Source organism: Engystomops pustulosus, chromosome 2, assembly GCF_040894005.1.
Source record: "Engystomops pustulosus chromosome 2, aEngPut4.maternal, whole genome shotgun sequence".
Taxonomy (NCBI): domain Eukaryota; kingdom Metazoa; phylum Chordata; class Amphibia; order Anura; family Leptodactylidae; genus Engystomops; species Engystomops pustulosus.
Window position 1 is genome coordinate 198,363,772 of NC_092412.1, and position 21,443 is coordinate 198,385,214.

The 21,443-nt window shown below is 40.5% G+C and overlaps 1 protein-coding gene across 13 annotated transcripts in view; it reads left to right on the top strand.

The window, feature by feature from the left end:
- The window catches only part of CASK (calcium/calmodulin dependent serine protein kinase), a 150,815-nt gene that overhangs the window by 36,587 nt on the left and 92,785 nt on the right, over positions 1 to 21,443 (top strand). For all 13 annotated transcript variants that reach the window (XM_072137777.1, XM_072137781.1, XM_072137786.1 and 10 more), the window contains exons 3-5: positions 11,034 to 11,139; positions 17,634 to 17,711; positions 21,361 to 21,433. In XM_072137777.1, coding sequence (XP_071993878.1) covers positions 11,034 to 11,139; positions 17,634 to 17,711; positions 21,361 to 21,433 — 257 coding nt within the window. The remainder of the gene's footprint in view (positions 1 to 11,033; positions 11,140 to 17,633; positions 17,712 to 21,360; positions 21,434 to 21,443) is intronic.

The window sequence follows — 21,443 nt, forward strand, 5'->3', positions numbered from 1 at the left end:
GGTGCAAGGATTGCAAAAAGCATGTTAAACTGAACTGTTCCTTAGCAGGATCACAACCATCTTCTATCAGCTGCTACAGAAACTGAAATAGACCCATATCAAGTATAAACTGTTAGTAGAAGGGCTAAAAGTAATGAGGAGCGTAAGCACATCTTGCATATGGATGGAGCTACATATGATGCTATTCTACACATATATTATCACAATTCCTTTAACCCCTTACCGACCTGGCCCTTATTTGGTTTTTCATTTCCATTTTTCACCCCCCACCTTCAAAAATCTATAACTTTTTTGTTTTTCCATGTAAAGAACTGGGTGAGGGCTTGTTTTCTGCATAACAAATTGCACTTCATAGAAATGGTATTGAATATTCCATGCCGTGTACTAGGAAGCTGGAGAAAAATGCAGTCAAGATGTTGAAAAACCGCATTTGCCCAGTTTTCTTGTGGGCTTGGATTTTGCAGCTCTCACTGTGCTCCCCAAATGACTTGTCTACTTTATTCTTTGGATTGGTGCGATCACGGGGATAGCAAATTTGTATAGGTTTTAGAATGTTTTCATACATGTACAAAAATTAAAACCACCTGTACAAATTTTTTTTTTTTTTAATTTTGCCATCTTCTGGCGCTAATAACTTTTTCATACTTGGTTGTACGGAGTTGTGGGTCAAGTCATTTTGTGCGACTTTTGATGACTTTTTCAATGCTACCATCTTTCGGACTGTACGACCTTTTGGTCACTTTTTATTTTATTTTAAATATATTTCAAAATGGCAAAAAAGTGGCATTTTCGGCTTCGGGCGCCATTTGCCGTTACTGGGTTAAACACAGTGAAAAAACGTTATTATAGTTTGATCTGGCTTTTTCGGAAGCAGCGATACCTAATGTGTTTGATTTTTACTCTTTATTTATATTTGTATCGGTTCTAGGGATAGGGGGGTGATTTTAATTTTTAGGGTTTTTTTTCATTTTTACTTTCACTATTTTTTTTTCAGCTATACAAACTACTGAGCTATTCAGACAAAGGCATTTTTAAAATCTGCATAGATTAGCCTTTTGTAATTAGTCACCATCTAAAATGGCTTTCCTGGTGACATGTTTGCTTTAATGAGTTAAGTCAACTTCTGAAGAGTCCACTTTTCTCCCAGGCTGCCAGCAAACCACGCCGCCTTTTTTGACTGACAGTTCAGTGTCTCCGCAAATCTCGACCTGAGCACACAGCAAGTCCTCTCCTTGTCCATTTGCTGACCTTACCAGAGTGCTGGCCCTACTGAATGGAGAATTTAGCAGTGACCTTCTCACCATTTCACGCACCCTGTGATGGACAGAGCCAAATCGATGGTGGGTGTGGTCCAGATAAAGGCAGAAAAAGTTAGGGGAATGAGTTCACTGGTGTCAGGAAGTAGATTTAAAGTGCTATTCTCGTCTGGTTTATGTATGGCAGATTAATGAATCTGGATGTGAATGCCCAGTCTTCAATTGATGTCATTATCTTCACCCAGGTACATATTTTTTAATCTTCACACAGGAACATTTTTTTTTTTTTTTTTTTTTTTTTTTTTAATATCCAATTGAAGAAATGTTTACAGATGGCAAATTAACCCCTTCCCGACATTTGACGTAATAGTACTGCATCGCGGGAGGTGCGTTCCCGCAAAATGCAGTACTATTACGTCATGCTTCTGGCCCCAGCTCCTGAACGGAGCCGGGGCCAGAAGCTGCGGGTGTCAGCTATATATTATAGCCGACACCTGCCTCTAACACCCGCGATCGGATAACCACTAACACGCCGTGGTCGCACTGACCGCGGCGTGTTACGGGGAATTTAAAGTGAATCGGACCCCCCGCGGCGCTTACCGGGGAGGTCTGCTGTTCCGATTGCAGCCCCGGGACTGCCGGGGCTGCGCGATCTCCTTCCTGTAGCTGGGTCCGTGCCTTCTGACAGGACCCAGCTGTAACACACTGAGCATGCACAGCATGTATTACACCTGTATTACACTGTGTAATGTGAAGAATATTTTGAACAAGTGATCCGTGGATCGCTTCTTCAAGCTTACCTGTAAAAGTAAATAAAGAAAGTAAAAAACATTAAATAAAAACATTTTTGAATAAAAATAATTAACTAAATAAAGTTAAAGTCCCCTAAACACAAATATTCCCTATACACATGCAATAAAGGGAGAAAAACACAAAATTGCCAAAAAACCCCACATATTTGGTATCGTCTGGTCCGTAACAATCCGTACAATAACTCAGAAACATTATTGGACCCGCTCGGTGAACGCTGTAAAAACAAAACCCGAAAAAACACGCCAAAAATGTACATTTTTCATAAAATCTCTGCACAAAAATGTTCTAAAAAGTGATTAAAAAAAGTTGTGTGCCAACACGTAAAAAATAAGCCCTAAACTAGCTCTGTCAACCAAAAAATATTAAAGTTACGTCTCCGAAAAGATGGCGATGCAAAAACAAATGAGATTTCCTCTATATTAGTTTTTATCCAATAAAATTGTAAAAATGAATGAAAATCTATATAAATGAGGTATCACCGTAATCGTAGTGACCTATAGAATGAAGATAATATAGTATTTTTAGTGTACGACCCCCAAAATATACAAAAAGAAAGGAAACCAAAATTGATAATTTTCTTTTCACCCATACATTCAAGAGTTACCGTATTTTCCGGACTATAAGGCGCACTTAAAAGCATTGGATTTCCGTGGAAATCCAAAGTGCGCCTTATAGTCCGGTGCGCCCTATGTATGGCGCTGGGCACAGGGCAGCGGACCATACTTACATAGGTCCCCGCTACCGGAGACAGCAGATCTCCCGCTGGAGATCTCCGGTAGCGGGGACCTATGTAAGTATGGTCCGCTGCCCTCCTCCACCTCCCCCTCACCTTCCCCGCTCACCTTCCCCGCGTTCCCCGTCGCGTCGCCGCGTCACGTCTCGTCGCCGTGTCACGTCGCGTCACGTCGGGTCTCCGCCACGCCCCCGGACCTCCGCCACGCCCCCGGCCGCCGGACCCCGCGCCTTATAGTCCGATGCGCCTTATATATGTAATTATTACATATATAAGGCGCATCGGACTAATGCGCCTTATAGTCCGGTGCGCCCTATAGGGCAGAAAATACGGTAATAAAACCTCATCAATAAGCTAATGACCCACTAAAATGAAGTATTTGTAAAGTGCATCTCATGTTGCAAAAAAAGCCCTTATATGTCCAAATTGCCCAAAAAATAAAGATTGTCACTTTTTATTGGCTATACAATGCATAATCTGCTCTGAATGGCGCAGCTTCCCTTTGATGCCCTGGCGTGTACCCATACAGCAGGTCACCACCACTTATGGGGTATTGTTATACGCGGGAGGGATTGGGTATCAAATTTTGTGGAGCGTTTTGGTATTTTATCCACTGAAAATTTGTAAATTTTTTGAAAAAACATTCATTTAGCCAAAAAAATTTCCCTTTCAAAATTGCATCCGATTTTGTTTTAACCCCTGTAAAACAATTAAATGGTTAACAAACTTCATAAAAGTTGTTTCACGTATGTTGAGGGGTGTAGTTTCTATACTGGGGTAATTTATGGGGTTTTACTTTTATTTAGGTCTCTCAAAGTGATTTGAAACCTGAGCAGGTCCCTCAATAGCAGGATTTTGCGGTTTTTATGAAAATGTGAAAAATCGCACCTAACGTTCAAAGCCCCTTAACATCTTACAAAAATAAGAGTATGCATAAAAAACCATGTCCACATAAAGAAGACATTCAGTGAATGTTAGTTAAGTATTTTTGCGGTTATGACTATGTATGGAAAAAGTAGAACATTTTGAAGTTTGAAAATCAAGAATTTTTCCAAATTTTCACCAAATATCTGATTTTCTCATAAATAAATGCAAAACATACCATCAAAATTTTTCAACTAACATGAAGTACAATGTGTCACGAGAAAACTATTTTAAAATCACTTGGATATGTTACAGCGTTCCGAAGTTATAACCGTTTATAGTGACACAGGGCAGATTTGAAAAAATGGGCCGTGTCAGGAAGGTGAAAAGTGGCTTCAGCGTTAAGGGGTTAATTCAATTAAATTTAAATGCCCAGATGGGAATGCCCCTTTAAGCTTGGCTGTGCTACACTTTTCAACAAATGCGGGGGGTAAGTTTTATTGTACCAGTTCTTGATGATGGGTTCCCTTTTAGATTGGGTATGATACTATCCAACGTGGTTGATTTTCCATTTATCTAGTGACCCCAACAGATGTTTAGGTAAATATGTGAATCTTGGCTCCATTAGTCAATGTGTATAGCAACCTGTCATATAGCTGTCAGCCCATCTTAGAAGTAGTGTGCTTGGCTGCGGACAAAGCTGTAAGATCTGCTTGCGGCCCCCATATGGAGTATATGCAGGTGGATGAATTTATGCTGCAGGGTTCCAGAATTCTGATAAGAGAAAATGATCTTAACAAATAGGATACATGTCAGTCTCATGTGATGGTAATTGCATTAAGGAATTAAACTGCAGAGGCGGCCTTGTGTAAGATATTAGGCACGGCCTGGTAATAGCTTCTCTCCTTTTGTGTCTGTTCCCATTGGTAAGTTAGAACAATTTAGTTTTAGTCCCAGCACGCAGCCCAGAGGGGCTGAATTCTGAACCGTGCCCTGTAATCTCTTTAGGCAGACACGCCAATAGACCCTAGAAATATGTGAAAATAATTACTCCTAAGCTTGGCACATGAATGTCAGACAATGAAAAAATAGCGGAATTTTTTTTTCTGTTCTCAATAACGATGCCTAACAAAATATGCATTTAAATCTACAGGGTTGAACAGAAGAATTTGGGGCAGATTTATAAAAAGTGTCTTAAGGTTAGACAGGGCAGAGTTAGACTAGACAGTCTTATTCTGCACCAGATTCATACTCTGTACTCTGCACATCTGCATTAGTTATCTCGCAGTATGCCAGAAAGTTAAGACAAAATTCTGTCGGTTCAGAAGTATTTTTGTTGCAAGGCCACACCCCGTCATGCCCCTTTTGTCGAGCTAGCCCTTACATTGACCATTGAGCCTCTACAGTAGATATCACTTATTACTGACAAAAAATACAATGAAATTAACATGGATTAACAAGACTGGATCTTCTGACGTGTATTTCCGGCTGTGTGTTACCCATACATACCGTTTTTATATGGGTAGCACTTGTCCACATTCACTACATTGGGCATTATGGTCATCTATATGAATGGTCGAATTGCCCACCACACCTCTATAGAAAATCTAGAGACTGTCCTATTTTCTCCTGCATTTGTTTTGTGTACCCCATAGAAGTCTATGGGAATGGAAAAACCTGTATCATATGTTTGTTCGTCACATATATCATGTATATACAGTGGGTAGCCCAGGAGTCCTGGAGATGTGGGAGGACAGTATTGATTGATCTGGTGTTATACATACTCATATGGGTGAAAATGTGCTGTATTTACAAAGTACTACTGTTCCGAAAAACCCATCCCTCCGTGTGCTCTGCTCCTCCGCATGTGTGCATATGGTCACAGCTCTGCTCCTCCGCATGTGTGCATATGGTCACAGCTCTGCTCCTCCGCAGGTCCTTCAAAGGTAGCAGGTTCTTGTCAACAACAAAAGACAATTACCTGTCGCAACTAGTCCTGGAGCCAACAAGAGGGGGGGCACTGCTGGACCTTATCCTTACCAACAGACCTGATAGGATATCAAAACTACAGGTTGGGGGGAACCTAGGGAATAGTGATCATAATATCATTGATTTTGTATTACGATTTACTAAGAGCGTTGGTGAAGGGGCAACCAACACTCTAAACTTCAGGAGGGCAAATTTTCAGCAACTAAGGGAAGACCTTAAAGGCATAGACTGGGATAATGTTCTCAAAGACAAAAGCCCCCCCCAAAAATGGGAATTTTTCTCATATATTCTGAAAAAGTCCTGTGAGAAACACATACCTTATGGGAAAAAGCATAAAAGGAACAAGAAAACCCCTATGTGGCTAGTCTTGTAAGGAAAGCAATAAGCGAGAAAGATAAAGCGTTTAAGGTGCTAAAACGTGAAGGTAGTGATGAGGCATTACAGGATTATAGAGAGAAAAATAAATCCTGTAAAAAGCAGATAAAGGCCACAAAAATAGAGACAGAGAGAAATATTGCCAGGGAGAGCAAAAATAATCCCAAATTATTTTTCAAGTATATAAATGATAAGAAACTAAAAACAGAGAGTGTGGGTCCCCTTAGAAATAACATGGGGGTCATGGTGGAAGGAGATGAGGAAAGGGCCAATCTACTGAATGTCGCCTTCTCAACTGTCTTTACCCAGGAAAATCCCCTGGTGGAAGACACAATGAGGAATAATGTTAATTCTTTTTATAATGTCAACAGTTTAACCCAGGAAGAGGTACGGCGCCGCCTCGCAACCACTAAGATAGATAAATCACCTGGGCCAGATGGCATACACCCCCGGGTTCTGCATGAATTATGTACGGTGATAGACAGACCGTTATTTTTAATATTTGAAGATTCACTGAGGACTGGTTATGTTCCACAGGAATGGCGCATAGCAAATGTGGTACCAATATACAAAAAAGGATCAAATAGCGATCCTGGAAACTACAGACCTGTAAGTCTAACTGCTGTGGTGGGGAAAATATTTGAGGGGTTTATTAGAGATGCTATCCTGGAGTATCTCACTGTGCACAACCTTATAACCCAGCGTCAGCATGGGTTTATGAGAGATCGGTCCTGTCAGACTAATCTGATTGGTTTCTACGAGGAGGTAAGTTCAAGACTGGATCTGGGGGACGCTGTGGATGTTGTATATCTGGACTTCTCAAAGGCATTTGACACCGTGCCACATAAAAGGTTGGTATATAAAATGAGACTGCTGGGAATAGGAGAAAATCTGTGTATTTGGGTAAGTAATTGGCTTAGTGATAGAAAACAGAGGGTGGTCATTAATGGCACATTCTCAGATTGGGTTGATGTTACCAGTGGAGTGCCACAGGGGTCAGTATTGGGGCCACTTCTTTTTAATATTTTTATTAATGACCTTGTAGTGGGTTTACACAGTCAAGTTTCAATATTTGCAGATGATACTAAGCTGTGTAAAGTAATAAATAATGAGGTCGATAGTTTAGCATTACAGAGGGATTTGTGGAAGCTTGAGGGATGGGCAGAGAAATGGTTGATGAGGTTTAATGTAGATAAATGTAAAGTTATGCACTTGGGCCATGGAAACAAAAAGTATAATTATGTTCTAAACGATCAATTACTCAGTAAAACTGAAGCTGAAAAGGACTTGGGGGTATTGGTGGATGGTAAACTTAATTTTAGTGACCAGAGCCAGGCGGCTGCTGCTAAAGCAAATAAAATAATGGGATGTATCAAGAGAGGAATAGATTCTCATGATAAAGACATAGTTTTGCCCTTATACAAATCCCTGGTCAGACCGCACATGGAATATTGTGTACAGTTTTGGGCACCAGTGTATAAAAAGGATATAGTAGAGCTGGAACGGGTGCAGAGGAGAGCAACCAGGATTATTAGGGGAATGGGGGAACTAGAATACAATGACAGATTAAAAAATTTGGGATTATTCAGTTTAGAAAAAAGACGACTGAGGGGAGACCTCATTACAATGTACAAATACCTGAACGGACAGTACAAGGATCTCACCAAAGATCTTTTTATACCTCGGCCTGTGACCAGGACAAGGGGGCATCCTCTACGCCTAGAGGAGAGGCGATTCTACCATCAACATAGACAAAGGTTCTTTACTGTAAGAGCAGTGAGACTGTGGAACTCTCTGCCGCAGGAGGTTGTTATGGAGGACTCTATGTACATGTTCAAGAGAGGCCTGGATGCCTTTCTGGAGAGAAAAAATATCACGGGTTATGGGGATAAAACATTTATTTAATTCTTAAAGGTTGGACTTGATGGACTTGCGTCTCCTTCCAGCCTTATATACTATGATACTATGATACCATGTGTGCATATGGTCACAGCTCTGCTCCTCCGCATGTGTGCATATGGTCACAGCTCTGCTCCTCCGCATGTGTGCATATGGTCACGGCTCTGCTCCTCCGCATGTGTGCATATGGTCACGGCTCTGCTCCTCCGCATGTGTGCATATGGTCACAGCACACCGGACCACTTCCCCATTTCCTGTAGAGTGAACATGGAAGGTTCTGTGCTCTTCACATCTCCATTACTTCCAGTTGTTGTAATGAGCAGAATGTCAGTCTCATTACATTTGAGTACCTGGGAGCAAAATGCACACAATGCAAGAGAATATTGGTAACAGACATGCTCTGCTCTGGGCTTTTATTACTGTTCAGAGAATAACAATGCAAAAAACATAGTTAAATCCTGCTTTATGTGTCTGCGCTTCGTGTGACGGCTACAAGCTGCCACTTTGTGTGTAAAATAGTGAGCGTTGAGCGCTTTCTCCTCGGCAGGAGCCTCTGATCCATCTCCTGTATGTGCTGAGCCGTCACTGCGACGGTAATAAGAATTAGATTTATAAGAGGGAAACATGGAATTGCTGGGAATGTTTGGACATGACTGACATTTTGCAATACACCACAAGTGAAATGAGTCCAGTGCGTGAATAGATCACAAGTCCTATTCCTTCATGTACATTATCTTCTTTTTTTACTGGGATGTTTTTAATGTGATGAACATGTGACTGTATGAAGCAATCTGTATACAATCACATATTTTTTTAATGTCGGAATTGCACGTTGCAAGACCTACGGTAATTCCTAGAATAAAAAGAAAATTAAAAAAATATGTGGAGGATTCTGATATTTGGATAACATTTGGATGTGCCAGAAGGTTTGCCACTCCTGTATGCTTTTAAAGGTGGTGCTGGGAGTCAAATAAGAAACTGAATACAACAATATGTGTGTAATGCTTTTTACTTAACTAAATTAGAGTGTCAGACCTATGTGTGCTTGCCAGACCCCGTGACCTGTGACTGGGGTGTTGTGTATGTTCCAACTGTATATATATTTTTCAATAAGATTTTGAATGTGATTGCACTGTCTGTCTTGTAAAAGGACCAGTGTGAGAATTCATCGATGAGGCACATGGCAAATTTACTGGTATATTTTTCTTGTTGAAAGGGAATCTTATTTTTACTTGTTTATTAAAGGGAACCTGTCACCTGGGGACCACGTTTTCACTAAAGACAAGTTACAGAAACCCATTACAGCTGCATTGAAAATAAGCCTTTCTGTCCTATCTAAGCATTTGCATTACAAATAATTGTGTTCTAACTTGCACCCTGATAAAATCCTCTGTGTAGTCCCAGGGATTGGTCTTTGGTTTGGATGCATTTAAAAAAACATGTGACTTGTCTGCACAGCAGACTTCTCCGCTCTCAACCTCCACCTTTGTGCTCCTGTACAGCTCCTCCCTCTCCCACTGTCAGCTCACCACACTGATCTCTGTGAAGGAGCAGGAGGGAGAAGCTGTACAGGAGCACAAAGGTGGGGACTGAGAACTGAGGAGTCTGCAGCTCAGGCAAGTCACATGATGTTTTTTGAAATGCATCCAAACCAAAGCACAACCTCTGGGACTACCAATATGATTTTGTCAGGGTGCAAGGTAAGTTATAACACACAATAATATGTAGTGCAAATGCTTAGAGAAAGCAGAAAGACGTATCTGCAATGCAGCTGTAATGGGCTTTTACAATCTGTCTTTAGTGAAAATGAGGTCCCTGGTGACAGGTTCCCTTTAGTAAACAAGTTTAAAAAAGTGTCAGCCGTTAAGGCCATACAAGGTAGCAAAAGAGTGTGCAAGTGGAAGTAGCACTGAGTTGTATTCCAAAATTGTAGCTGGACTTGGTGCACTGTTTGAACCAGGGCTGTAGAGATGGAAAGCCAAACCTATAACCTAAACCTAAATTTCCCTAACTCTGAATCCCACATACATGGTTATTGTATCAGTGTATTTAGGTAGAACATAAAAATATTTATTGGAATACAATATATACATATATACAGGTTGTATTCCACTATTCAGACCAAAGGGGCATTTTAGTATTGAAATCTTATATAAAAATAACTGAATGTACATAGCCCAGTAATACCATGTGTTTCCTTTAGACTGGGTTATATAATGTTTTTTATGTATACGCTCAGCTTGTACGTCGGTAAACCCCTCTTACCTCTGTCCAGAGCTTGTGGTACACACAGTCATTCATGGAAGGCAGCATAGTACGATAAAGCTAGGGTGTACTACTCTGCGGACATTGAAGCACTGGGAGCACCAGAGAGGAGTCTGTTGTAGCTTATCACGCTCTTGTATGAATAAAGTGTAATTTTTTTTTTTTTTTTTTTTTTTTTTTGACATCCATGGTCTGAAGTGTTGTGGTTGTGTTATACAATTTAGTGTTTAGAATACAATGTCTTCCAATTCAGATTTCTTAAAAATTCCATAATGTTAAAATGTTTTTGCTTCATTTTATTTATATCTGCTCTCAGCTATAACACAATCAAAATAGGTTAACAAAAAAATATTTTATATCTATCCATGTATCATAAATAACAAAAAATGTGCCTGGCTTATACTAGAGTCTATTTAAAAAAGTGTACTTGCCCCCCTCCCCCGGGAGGTCCTCTTGTTGTCAGTTGATGTTCCGGCTCCCTCTCTCCGTGCGGTGCCTTCGCTTGAGCTGTGACGTAGGCGGCTTGCTAACATCACACTGTGTGCCGTTGGCGGCGCACACACTAGAACATCATGGAGCCGCTGACGTCACAACTCAAGCAACTGCACTGCACGGAGAGAGGGTGCCGGAACATGAATGGACACTAGAGGACCTCCCTGGGGGCGGACGGGGAGGGTTGCGTTGGAAGGGGAGTACACTTTTTGGTCTCCAAAGGACTAACTTTATTTTTAATCCTGCACGTTGTGGTCTTAAGAAAAATATGTTGTATAGATATAGAAACCTAAAGCAAGTGATTCAGTTGTGTTTTGACATTATACCTGTTCCTTCTGTAATTGCAGATTTGAAAAGAGAAGCCAGCATATGTCACATGCTAAAACATCCACACATTGTGGAGCTTCTGGAGACGTACAGCTCCGATGGAATGCTCTACATGGTCTTCGAGTTGTAAGTGTCCTACTTTCAAAAAAGAAATTTAAGTGTGAATTTCATTTTCTGACAAATTTTTATCTTTCTAAGGCTACACTCGCACTGCCGTATGGGGGACGTATATATACGGCCAACAAATATACGTCCCCCATAGATGGCAGGGGCGCCATATTCCTCTATGGAGAGGGGCGGGGTGAGCAGCGCTCACTCCCTCCTCCTCTACCCGACGCCGCTGTGTGCCCGCCGTACTACAGTAGTGTGAATGTAGCCTTACTGGAACAAGAATGTAGCAAGTTGGGGACTAGATGTAGAATGGTTTACACTGGTTACAGCTTATTCCATACAGAATCCCAGGATACTGGACATAAAATGTATCAAGACTGAGTCAATGTCTTTGTTGCAACCACTTGGTTTACAGCTTTAATTTCTTAAGATGCTCATTATTAATGAAAGTTGAGCTCTGGTTGCTACGACTGTTTTGATATTTTGGCAATTCATTTCTGATGCGGGCACACTGCAGGTAAAACTGCATTCCAATTAGTTTTGAGGAGGTTTTAGGTGAAACTTAACGGGTGAAAAATATAACCTGAATATAACCTGAATAGGTGAACGTGATTTTGGAGGGGAAACCTGTAAAACAGATGTCATTCTCCTGTTGAGATAATGTCTTTTTACTTTTTCAAACGCATCAGAACAGCTGAGAAGAGGAGATTTACCTGATTACATAGCTCTCAACAACGCGTTTACTACAGGTTTCCCCTTCAAAATCAAATTCACCCGTTATATATTTTTTACCTGTTAAATGAACAAAACTGCACCTAAATCCACCTCATAACGAATTGTGATGCAGTTTAACTGCAACGTGTGACCACACTCTCTGTTAGGGCACTTTCATTGACGTTGATGTTCAGCTTCAGTTGCGTATCCATTGGTTTTGTCTCCAAGATTGTGGAAGTTAAATTGTCCATGCAAGTTTGTTCTTTGTATAGTCAGCAATGACTCCACAAGCAGTAATTTCGCCCTTGCCCAAAAGGTGGCAGGCTTAATCTTTCAATCCAGTAATGTGGACAAACTGATAGAATGAAGACTCTTTGTTTGGAATATTCCAGTCATTTTTCTTTAATCTGACTATACGTCCCATATTTACCATTTACCAGACACTGCAGAGCAAAATTGGAGATTATAGGTCTGGCTTTGTATGTTTTTTGGTACTTTTTCTTAGCTTTTCTGCATGTAAGGTTTAAATTCTTATTGATACATGTGGTGTTTGGTCTTTAGTGAATTTGCAATCCTTTAAAACAAAAGTCGCAATCGGTTTAAAGCTAATCTCTACACCTGGTCAGTGGGGGCCATAGATTTGCGCCAAAAATTACAATGTTCTGCAACTTTTTTTTTTTTTTTTTTTAAGTCTCAATTTCACATTTGGATACGGGTGATAACTTGGGGAGCGCTCCGGAAAACCAGACAATGGTGAACTTTGAAGATTGAAGGGAGACTGTTTGAGGTGCAAAAATAGCTGCAATTAAGCACGTGCACCATGAAAAGTCTCAAAAATTAAAGAGACAAGTCAAAAGTTTGATAGATGTGTACATACAAGTTTATTTCATAAATTGTATATCTCCTAAAGCACTGAATAAAAATGTAAATTCGATAATCAAACGCATTCAAGTTCCCCAAGTGTTTCGAGGTCAGCCTCAAAACACTACTCCACACCTCTCATTAGCAGAAAGAATCAAGAGGCTAGACTCTCCTTTGCTGAGAAGCATGTGTTCTTAGGACAGCGGGGAAGTTGTCTACAATTTTGGTGAAGAAAACGATTTAATATATTTGGGTCTGATGAGAAACGTTATGTTCGTTTACAAACTGGGGAAAGCCTAAACCCAAAGTGTGTAAAGAAGTCAGTGAAAAGTGTTGAAGTGTCACTTGTTGGTGGAATGTTTTCTGCATCGGTTAGTTACGGGTATGTACGTCCTATTTGCACATGCCTCTTGCTGAAAGGACGTCTGTAAGTGTTTTGCCAGTGACCAACTTCAAAGACTCATATCTCCTGAACCCTGGCACATAGAAACATAACTTGTATGTCATTTTAAACAGAATAATCTCCTTTTTATGTATGGATACATAATAATGTATGGATTGTGTATGGATGCTTAACAGAATCCGAGATATTCAAAATGATATTATGTACAGCTTTGTATTCCCGATTTGTACTTTTAAGAATTGATATCTGCGGTTCTCAGGCATCCATTCACAATCCATGTATCATATGAAAGGGGAAACTCCTGTTTAATATGACACTAGAATTGTGTTTCTACATGCAAGGGTTCAGGAGATGTAGATGTTTGAAATGTGCCCCCTCCAGCCTGTCAGCTGAAGGCAGGATATAAAAGAAGCTCTAAAAAATATGTAATCTATAAAACGATCCTATAAAGTTAGTCTCAAAGTAAACATTGTTGTGGTATGTAAAGCTTTTCCAGTGATATCACCATTCAAAGAAGCGCATTGCAGAACGTCAAAAATTGACCTGGAGATTCACGTGTTCTTAACAGACTTTGGGTTCAGTCTTTCCCCAGTCTGTCGATTTAAGTCGGTGAAGGATGGTAGAGGAAGAGTCATGGGCAGTGATGGCAAACCTTTTAGAGACAGAGTGCCCAAAATACAACAAAAAAACCCCCATTTTTTCACAAAGTGCCAATGCGAAAATTTAAGCAGTAATTTATGACTCCCTGCTCTGTCACAGGTTTAAATTGTATTGGCACCTGAGGACACCAATACAGTAGAAAGGAGAAGAAGTTTCTGATTATCATTGTAGCTTTCTTCCAGGGTCCTGGGACTGCAAGAGGCCTTGAGTCCTGTCTGGCGAACTCTGTGCTCGGGTGTTGGCGCGGGTGCCCATAGAGAGGGCTCTGAGTGCCACCTCTGGCACCCGTGCCATAGGCTCGCCACCACTGGTTTAGGGAATGTTTTCTGCAGCAGGAGTTAAACCTCTCATACAGCTACATGGCAGCTGTTGATGCAAAAGTGTACCAGAACCATCAACAACACATGGTTCCTTCCTGGCCTTCATCTTACAAAAAAATCTTTAAATGTTGATCAATGGAGATAATTTTTTTCAGAAATAACTAAGTGATCATAAATTGTTCTCTAGTTTTAATATCCAATGCATATAATACTCTGTATTTGTCGAAATGTTCAAATTTTTGGGGAATAAAAGAAGGCTCTGATGGACTGAAAACTGCACCAAAAAATTATATTAATGGTGATTAAAAGAAAACACTTTATCAACACCAAGTGTGTACAAATAAAATCTACAGGTCTTTTCCTTTTCCAAGTTATGGCACTTGGAAGGTGGTGATACAATATTTATTTTTTCGTCATAATGAATTTCATTATGTAAAGGAAGGTAATAAAAACAAATTTGGTATCGCTGTATGCATATTATCCCATGGGGGTCCAATTTTTTTTCCCCTAAATATGCTGCACAGAAAGTGTTAATTAAAAGTTAACCAGTCATATAAATGCTCAATATCAAAATTTGAGAACAATGGGCCACATTTATCACTTGTGTTTTGTTGTTTTTGCGCCTTTTCATTTAGGCGCACCGTTTTTGCGCCATTTTTGCGATTAAACGTCAAATTAGCCGCGCAGCTAAAATAACCACCTTTCCCTCATCTATCGTTCAATTCCAGATGTTTTGCTGCACCTAATGATATTCATCACGTGCGACTTTTGCATTTAGGCGCAAAAACGGGCGCAAAAACACTCCAGCCCGAAGGTGGCGTTATCTGAGAAGAAAGCACTGAGCCCCTTTGCAGAAGAGCTCATTTCTAGCAGCAGAGCTCAGCCAGACACTGGAACATATAATAGATACATTAGATACATTACAGACAGGAGCTGCAGACTATTTACAGTTCATCACCTTCTATTTACAAAATATTCTGCAAAACCTGAGCTCAAAGCAAGAGAGAAGAGAAGTTTGCACAAGTTTGCAGAAGCTTGCAGATACTGCAAACAAGTGTCCCCCATGTAATTCTGCACAGTATCACCAGTGTGTCTGAGGGGGATACTGTGCAGAATTACAGGGGTGCAGCAGGAGATCAGCACTGGGGGATCCCCTCTAGGAGAAGCCCCTGCTGAGGAGGTCACTGGGTGCTGGGTGTCACACACCTGGGTGCTGCTGTGAGTGTTATCTCATTCTGGGCTGTGGGAGAGAAGCAGAGAGGAGCTTGTAGCAGGATCACATGTAAGTGCCCGAATCTAACATTGCATCTAAACTGCGCCTAAACTGTGTTAAAGTGAAGTGAAGTGATTAATACGAGGCAGAAAATATACTTATCACAGATGGTTGTAGCTTGTGATAATTCTGGCAAAACAGTGCGCCAGAATGTAGGCGCAACTACTACACTTAGGCGCATAAAAGTGATAAATGTGGCCCATTGTATGATCACTTTTTTTTTCCAGAAATAATGTAAGGGCAAACAGGGGTTTTTTTTTCATGTTTGTTTTTTATACAAAATCACCAAATATACCATAAAGGGGGTTGGCAGAAAGGGGAATTAATTGCAAATGCTATCAATAAACTAGTGTGGCGCAGAAACCTTGATAAATGCCCCGCACAACCTTTATTTGCGGGGGGGGGGGGGGGGGGCACGATGATCATGAAAGAACAGATTTGACAGTAGCACAGAGAGTATAAAAAAATAATTTCTGAAGGTTACAACGGTCATTAGGAGGTGCACAGGCCTTTGGATTGAATGACTTCAGCACATCTGTGGCCACGGGGACATCACTATTCTCACTTGGTCTCACTCTTCTCCAGTCTCTTGCACAGTTCTGTGACTGTTGGATTTCTTGGCCATAACCAATAATTTTTTCAGAGGTTTTCTATTGAGTTTAGACTTTGTACTGCAGGCTGGCCATTTAGTTGGTTTGGCGTTTCTGTTTTCAACAAACTACTTTACATGTTTTGCTGTATAATGGGGCATTGTCCTATAATTGCTGGCTGATTGAGTGATGAAGGCAAGGAAGGAACAACATGATGTTGAAGGCTCTGATACACATTGACATCTGCCATGTAGCATGTCCCAATGCTCTTAAACATCAAAACGCTGTATGACGAGGCGATGCTTGCCCTGTTCAGTGCTGAACTGGTGAGCAATTCCAGCTGAATGGTTGAAATGATTACCCATGGAGATTCCATGTAGTACCCTGTTCTCTCTTGCATTTGTCTGTTGTAGAGTCCGACTAGCCTTCTTTGGGGACTTGATTGAGTTTGCTGTTGTAAAGATATAATCCCAGACTTGGAACAACCAACCGATTGCAGCTATTAAGCCTTCCGATGCCGCCAGCAAAGCTGACGGCGGCATTAAAAGACTGCGGCGCTTGGATCCCGCCATCTTTCTTGAGATCGTCGCTCCCCCAAACGTCATCAGGGGGCGGCGATCGGTTGCCATGACAGTTTCGGGTCTTTGTTAGACCCAAGGCTACATGGTTTCTGAAGATTCGTTACAATGAGCCAGTGGCTCATTGTAATGAATCCAATGCAAAAACTCCATATACTGCAATACAGTAGCATTGCAGTATATGGTAGGAACGATCAGACCATCTAGGGTTAAAGTACCCTAGAGGCTCTAAGAAATGGTGAAAAAAAAAAGTTTAAAAAATGTAAAAATAATAAAATATTAAAAATTCAAACCACCCCCCTTTCCCTAGAACTGATATAGAACATAATAAACCGTAAAAATCACACACATCCGGTATCACCGCGTCCCAAAGTGCCCGAACTATTAAAATATAAAACCGTTTATTGGCGTTGATGGCGCCCAAATGTCCAAAATGTGACACTTACACCATTTTACATCTCATAAAAAATGGAATAAAAAGTGATCAAAATGTCGCACAGTCCTCAAAACGGTAGCATTGAAAACTTCGGCTCATTTTGCAAAAAATGACACCTCACACAGCTCTGTACACTAAAGTATGAAAAAGTTATTAGCATCAGAAGATGGCAATTTTTTTTCTTTTTTGTACACATTTAATTTTTGAAAATATATTAAAAAAGCAATAAAACCTGTATAAATTTGGTATCACCGCGATCGTACCAAACCAAAGAATAAAGAAGAGGTGTTATTTGGAGCGCAGAGTGAAAGACTTAAAAACTGAGCCCACAATTATTTCCAAATTTGGAATCTGACCGTATGCTAAAATGCACTGACTTCTGATCACATGCCGGGAGCCGGCGGAGCATAATATTTGGGTGCATGCACTTTGCAGGTAGGTCTGCCCGCATGCAGATATGCCCAGCGTCAGGGGCGTTGTTAAGCGAGTAGATCCGGGGACTGTGGTTTCTTGGTTTCTGAGATCATTGGTGACCTTAGTGAAGTGGTTGTACGACCCACAGGGTGAGAACCAGTGCCTATGACTGTTAATGAAATGTTCAGGGCAGATATGTTTAGGGTATTCACGTCAGCCTCTGACATCTCTTCTAACAAGCTTTCCTTTTCTTATTACAGCATGGATGGAGCTGACCTGTGCTTTGAAATAGTAAAGCGAGCTGATGCTGGGTTTGTGTACAGTGAAGCAGTAGCCAGGTATGTGACCTTTTCTTACATCTATGTTCTACTTATCTCTCACAGTACAGCAAAAGGAGCTTGCCTCTAGGTAAAACATGTCAATCCACCATGATCGGCCTCAACTCTGTAAAATAGCCACTAGTTAAAGGGGTATTCTCGTCTGGGCATTCACATTCAGTTTGATAAATCTGCCATATATAAACATTTCTTCAATTAGATGTTATTAAAAAAAATGTTCCTGTGTGAAGATAATTTCTCATAAATGTAGTGATTTGGTCCCTTAGAAACGAGATCAGCTTCCCTGGATACGGCCACCTCTGCCTGAGAGATTGCACAAATAAACAAAAAGGTTTTGTATCTGAAATGTCTGGGAGTTACTGTAGGTCCCGCAGCCGTCCTGTGGTAATGATCGCTGAATCCAGGTCGTCCAGCAGGACTCTATAGCGCAAGTCTGGCCACTGCTGCCAGAGTGTGACGTGGTTGTATCCGAGGAAGCTATCTCGTTTCTAAGGGACAACATGGCGACATTTATGAGAAATTATCTTCACACAGGAACATTTTTTTTTAATAACATCCAATTGAAGAAATGTTTATGGAAGATTAGTGAAACTGAATGTGAGTGCACAGACGAGAATACCCCTTTAACTTTTAAAATTGAAGTCAATGGATTTTGTGTTAGAATGTGAGGAGAAGATTCTTACAGCTTTATACAGTTTACTACACTCGGACTTCAGATGTCTTTTGTTATGTATCCCACCAGTGGAGGGATATTTTACGTACTGCATTAAAAATGAATTTTAGAACAAAGCTCTAGTAATCCAGTATTTGGTTGTAGTAAAATGTCATTTGTCATATGACTCTGCTGCAACCAATCAGCAGTGACCTCTACACATACTGTTCATCATTGATTTGTCCTCATCCGTTACAGTAATAGCTTGGCTGCTGTAGCTGGCACTAGATGGCGCTGGAGACGAGGGAGCGAGTCCTTTTTATTTTAAATATTTGACAACACCGTTGCATTAAATGAAATCTATTTAAGGATTATAAACCAAGCACACTGACATACTGGTGTATGCCTCCTGTAGCAGCATCTGCTTTTCTTTTAGTTTCGTATGCCCTTTGTATTGTATTAAAAAAAATAATTTTGAGGAGCACCATTCCTGTTAATTGAGCACAATGCCCTTCAGGCTCATTTGCATAATTCTTGTAGCCTTGTTTTAGCTTCTTATGTTTTTACAAAAGGACTGGATCCAGCCAGAGCGGGCGCACACCAGTATGTCAGTGTGCTTGGTCTACAATCCTTGATCCTGGTGGTAATGTCCTTTTAAAGCAGCTTTGAGTATGAAGTGAACAACCCCTTTTAAGTGGTTACAGGTTCCAGTTTCAAACATGCTAAAGCACAGTGCACATTGTTCATGTACATAAAGAGAGGCTGGTTTCAGTTTTCTATGTCCAGAGAAGAACTTTATATCGTGCTTGTAGGTGTTAGTAACTTTCTGATGAAATGTTTTAAAAACTGTGTAGGTTGACCTTGAAAAATTGCTATTCTTTCGGTTTAAGGGTATTCTTTAGCTTTATTCATACACGTTAGCACATCTATTTTTAAAAGAACTGGCACTTCACTATTGCATGATACGCGTGTAGTTGAAAATAGAGGTCAGATATGGCGCTTTCATACTTGAGATGCTTTCTTCAGGTTCCACATTTTTAATATAGTTGCTTGTGTATGTACAAGTGACAGCAAGATGTGGTTTCCTGAATGTAATGGTAATCAGCATCATCAAAATATGGTATTTATGGTAAACGTCTGCTTCATTATTCTGTCTGATAATCCTGGAAAATATTGAATTTCTAATCACCCACATAAGTGTGCTTACATGAATGGGAACACATTGATATGCCAACCAGCCATCTGTGCACAAATGAAACCTGTCTCATGTTTCCAGGATGGTGATCCCCCCCCCCCCCCATTCCTTTCACCATTAACTATTTACAAAAGATGGATTATAGGGGAAAATGAAAGTTAAGACCTTTTTCCATAATTATTTGGTCCCATCTTTTCCTATACATCTCATCCTAACAGAACAAATCTGCTGTAACTAAATTCAACGTAAGGGTATGTTCACACAGTACAACTACACTGCTGAATGAAGTAACTGGTTTATTTGCAACCCAAAAAAAACATTCAAATTGGGCTTGCTGCTTTCAATATTTGCATTGCAGAGGTATAAAGTGCCAAGGCAGAAAGACAGACCCTCCATATATTTTAGTGGCTGACCTGAGCTTCAATGCCAGACACAACCTGTTGATTTGTGGCCGTCAAGTTATTCTTTTCCTGGCTCAACCTCTTTATCGTCTTTAAAGGTTCCTTATGCGTATTTTGGGATTTAATATACTATTTTCTACCAGTGGCACCTATGTCTGGACTGAACAGGACTTTTTTGTTACTTTGCACTTTTTCTATGGGTTCATGCATGTTGGGGTTTAAGGGAACCTATCGGCAGAAATTTAAGAAATCTACTTTGCATCTAGTTGTAAGGCAATTTCGCTATATTAATCCCCTCCTCATATAAGGCCTTATACTGTTTTAAAGGAAATGTGCCATCAAAATCAAGCATGATAAACCAGGGACACTTACTCATAGATCCAGGCTCCATGAATTTTGTAATATTCTTATCTGTTAATCGCCTTCCTCTTTTAATCAATTTTAAAAATCATGCAAATGAACCAGAAGTGCTCTGGGGGTTGTTACCAGAGCCCCTCTGTGCTGCAGATTCACAGGTTGTTAAACTGTGCAGGAGCATTTCCCCTTCCCACTGTGTGCTGAAACTTCCTCTTCTTCCATGAGATTACATGAATAGAGGCACAGGGAAGGGGGAAGGGAGTGCTGATGGAGTAGAGGGGGAGATGGTGAAACAGCCTTAAAGGCTCAAGACAAGTGTCCGTGGTTTATCATGACTAATTTTGATCATGAACTGGTAAGAAATATCATCAACCTCCAGATCATGTTTCCTTTATGGCCATCGCTGTCCTTTAGTGCCATCGTTCTTGAGAACAACTTTGAAGAGAAAATAAGTTGGTTTAGGAGGAGAGCTCACTGCTGTTGTCAAGCTCTCCCATCTGAGTTCCCGTCTCCAGTGGAGCAGGTCTTGTGATCTTCCTAGATGCAAGGATGACCATCACAGTACAAGGTGCATTTTGAGATGTGGAGAGCTTGACTTTAAAGTCCAACTGAGAGCTCCGTGCTATATAACTTTTATTTGTGTATTACTCCGCTTTATCATCTTGATGATGCCACTTTTTGTCATTTCTTCTTCCCTTAATACTTTTCAAGCTTACAATTGATATACATAGAAAGAATGTATGTAGAGAAGATGAGCCTTGCATTTTCTATTTATGATAGCTGATCTAGCTTTATATGTCCAAAATATTCCCAGGATCTGAATAATCTATCTTTTGATATACATCATACAGTTCACTGGGGTTGGGCTTTTGTCGACAAGGAGTAAACCAAGAAACTTCCCATTGACTGAACTCCAACTGAGATCTTAAAACCCTTGACTGGCTAACAGACTCGCATGATGTGTATTAATGTGCTGATAATGCAATATTAGAATGGTGAGGGATTTAATTGTGTTTTATATTTGTTTTTTTTTTCTCATTTCAGTCACTACATGCGACAGATCCTAGAAGCTCTGCGCTACTGTCACGATAATAATATAATTCACAGAGATGTAAAGGTACGGATAA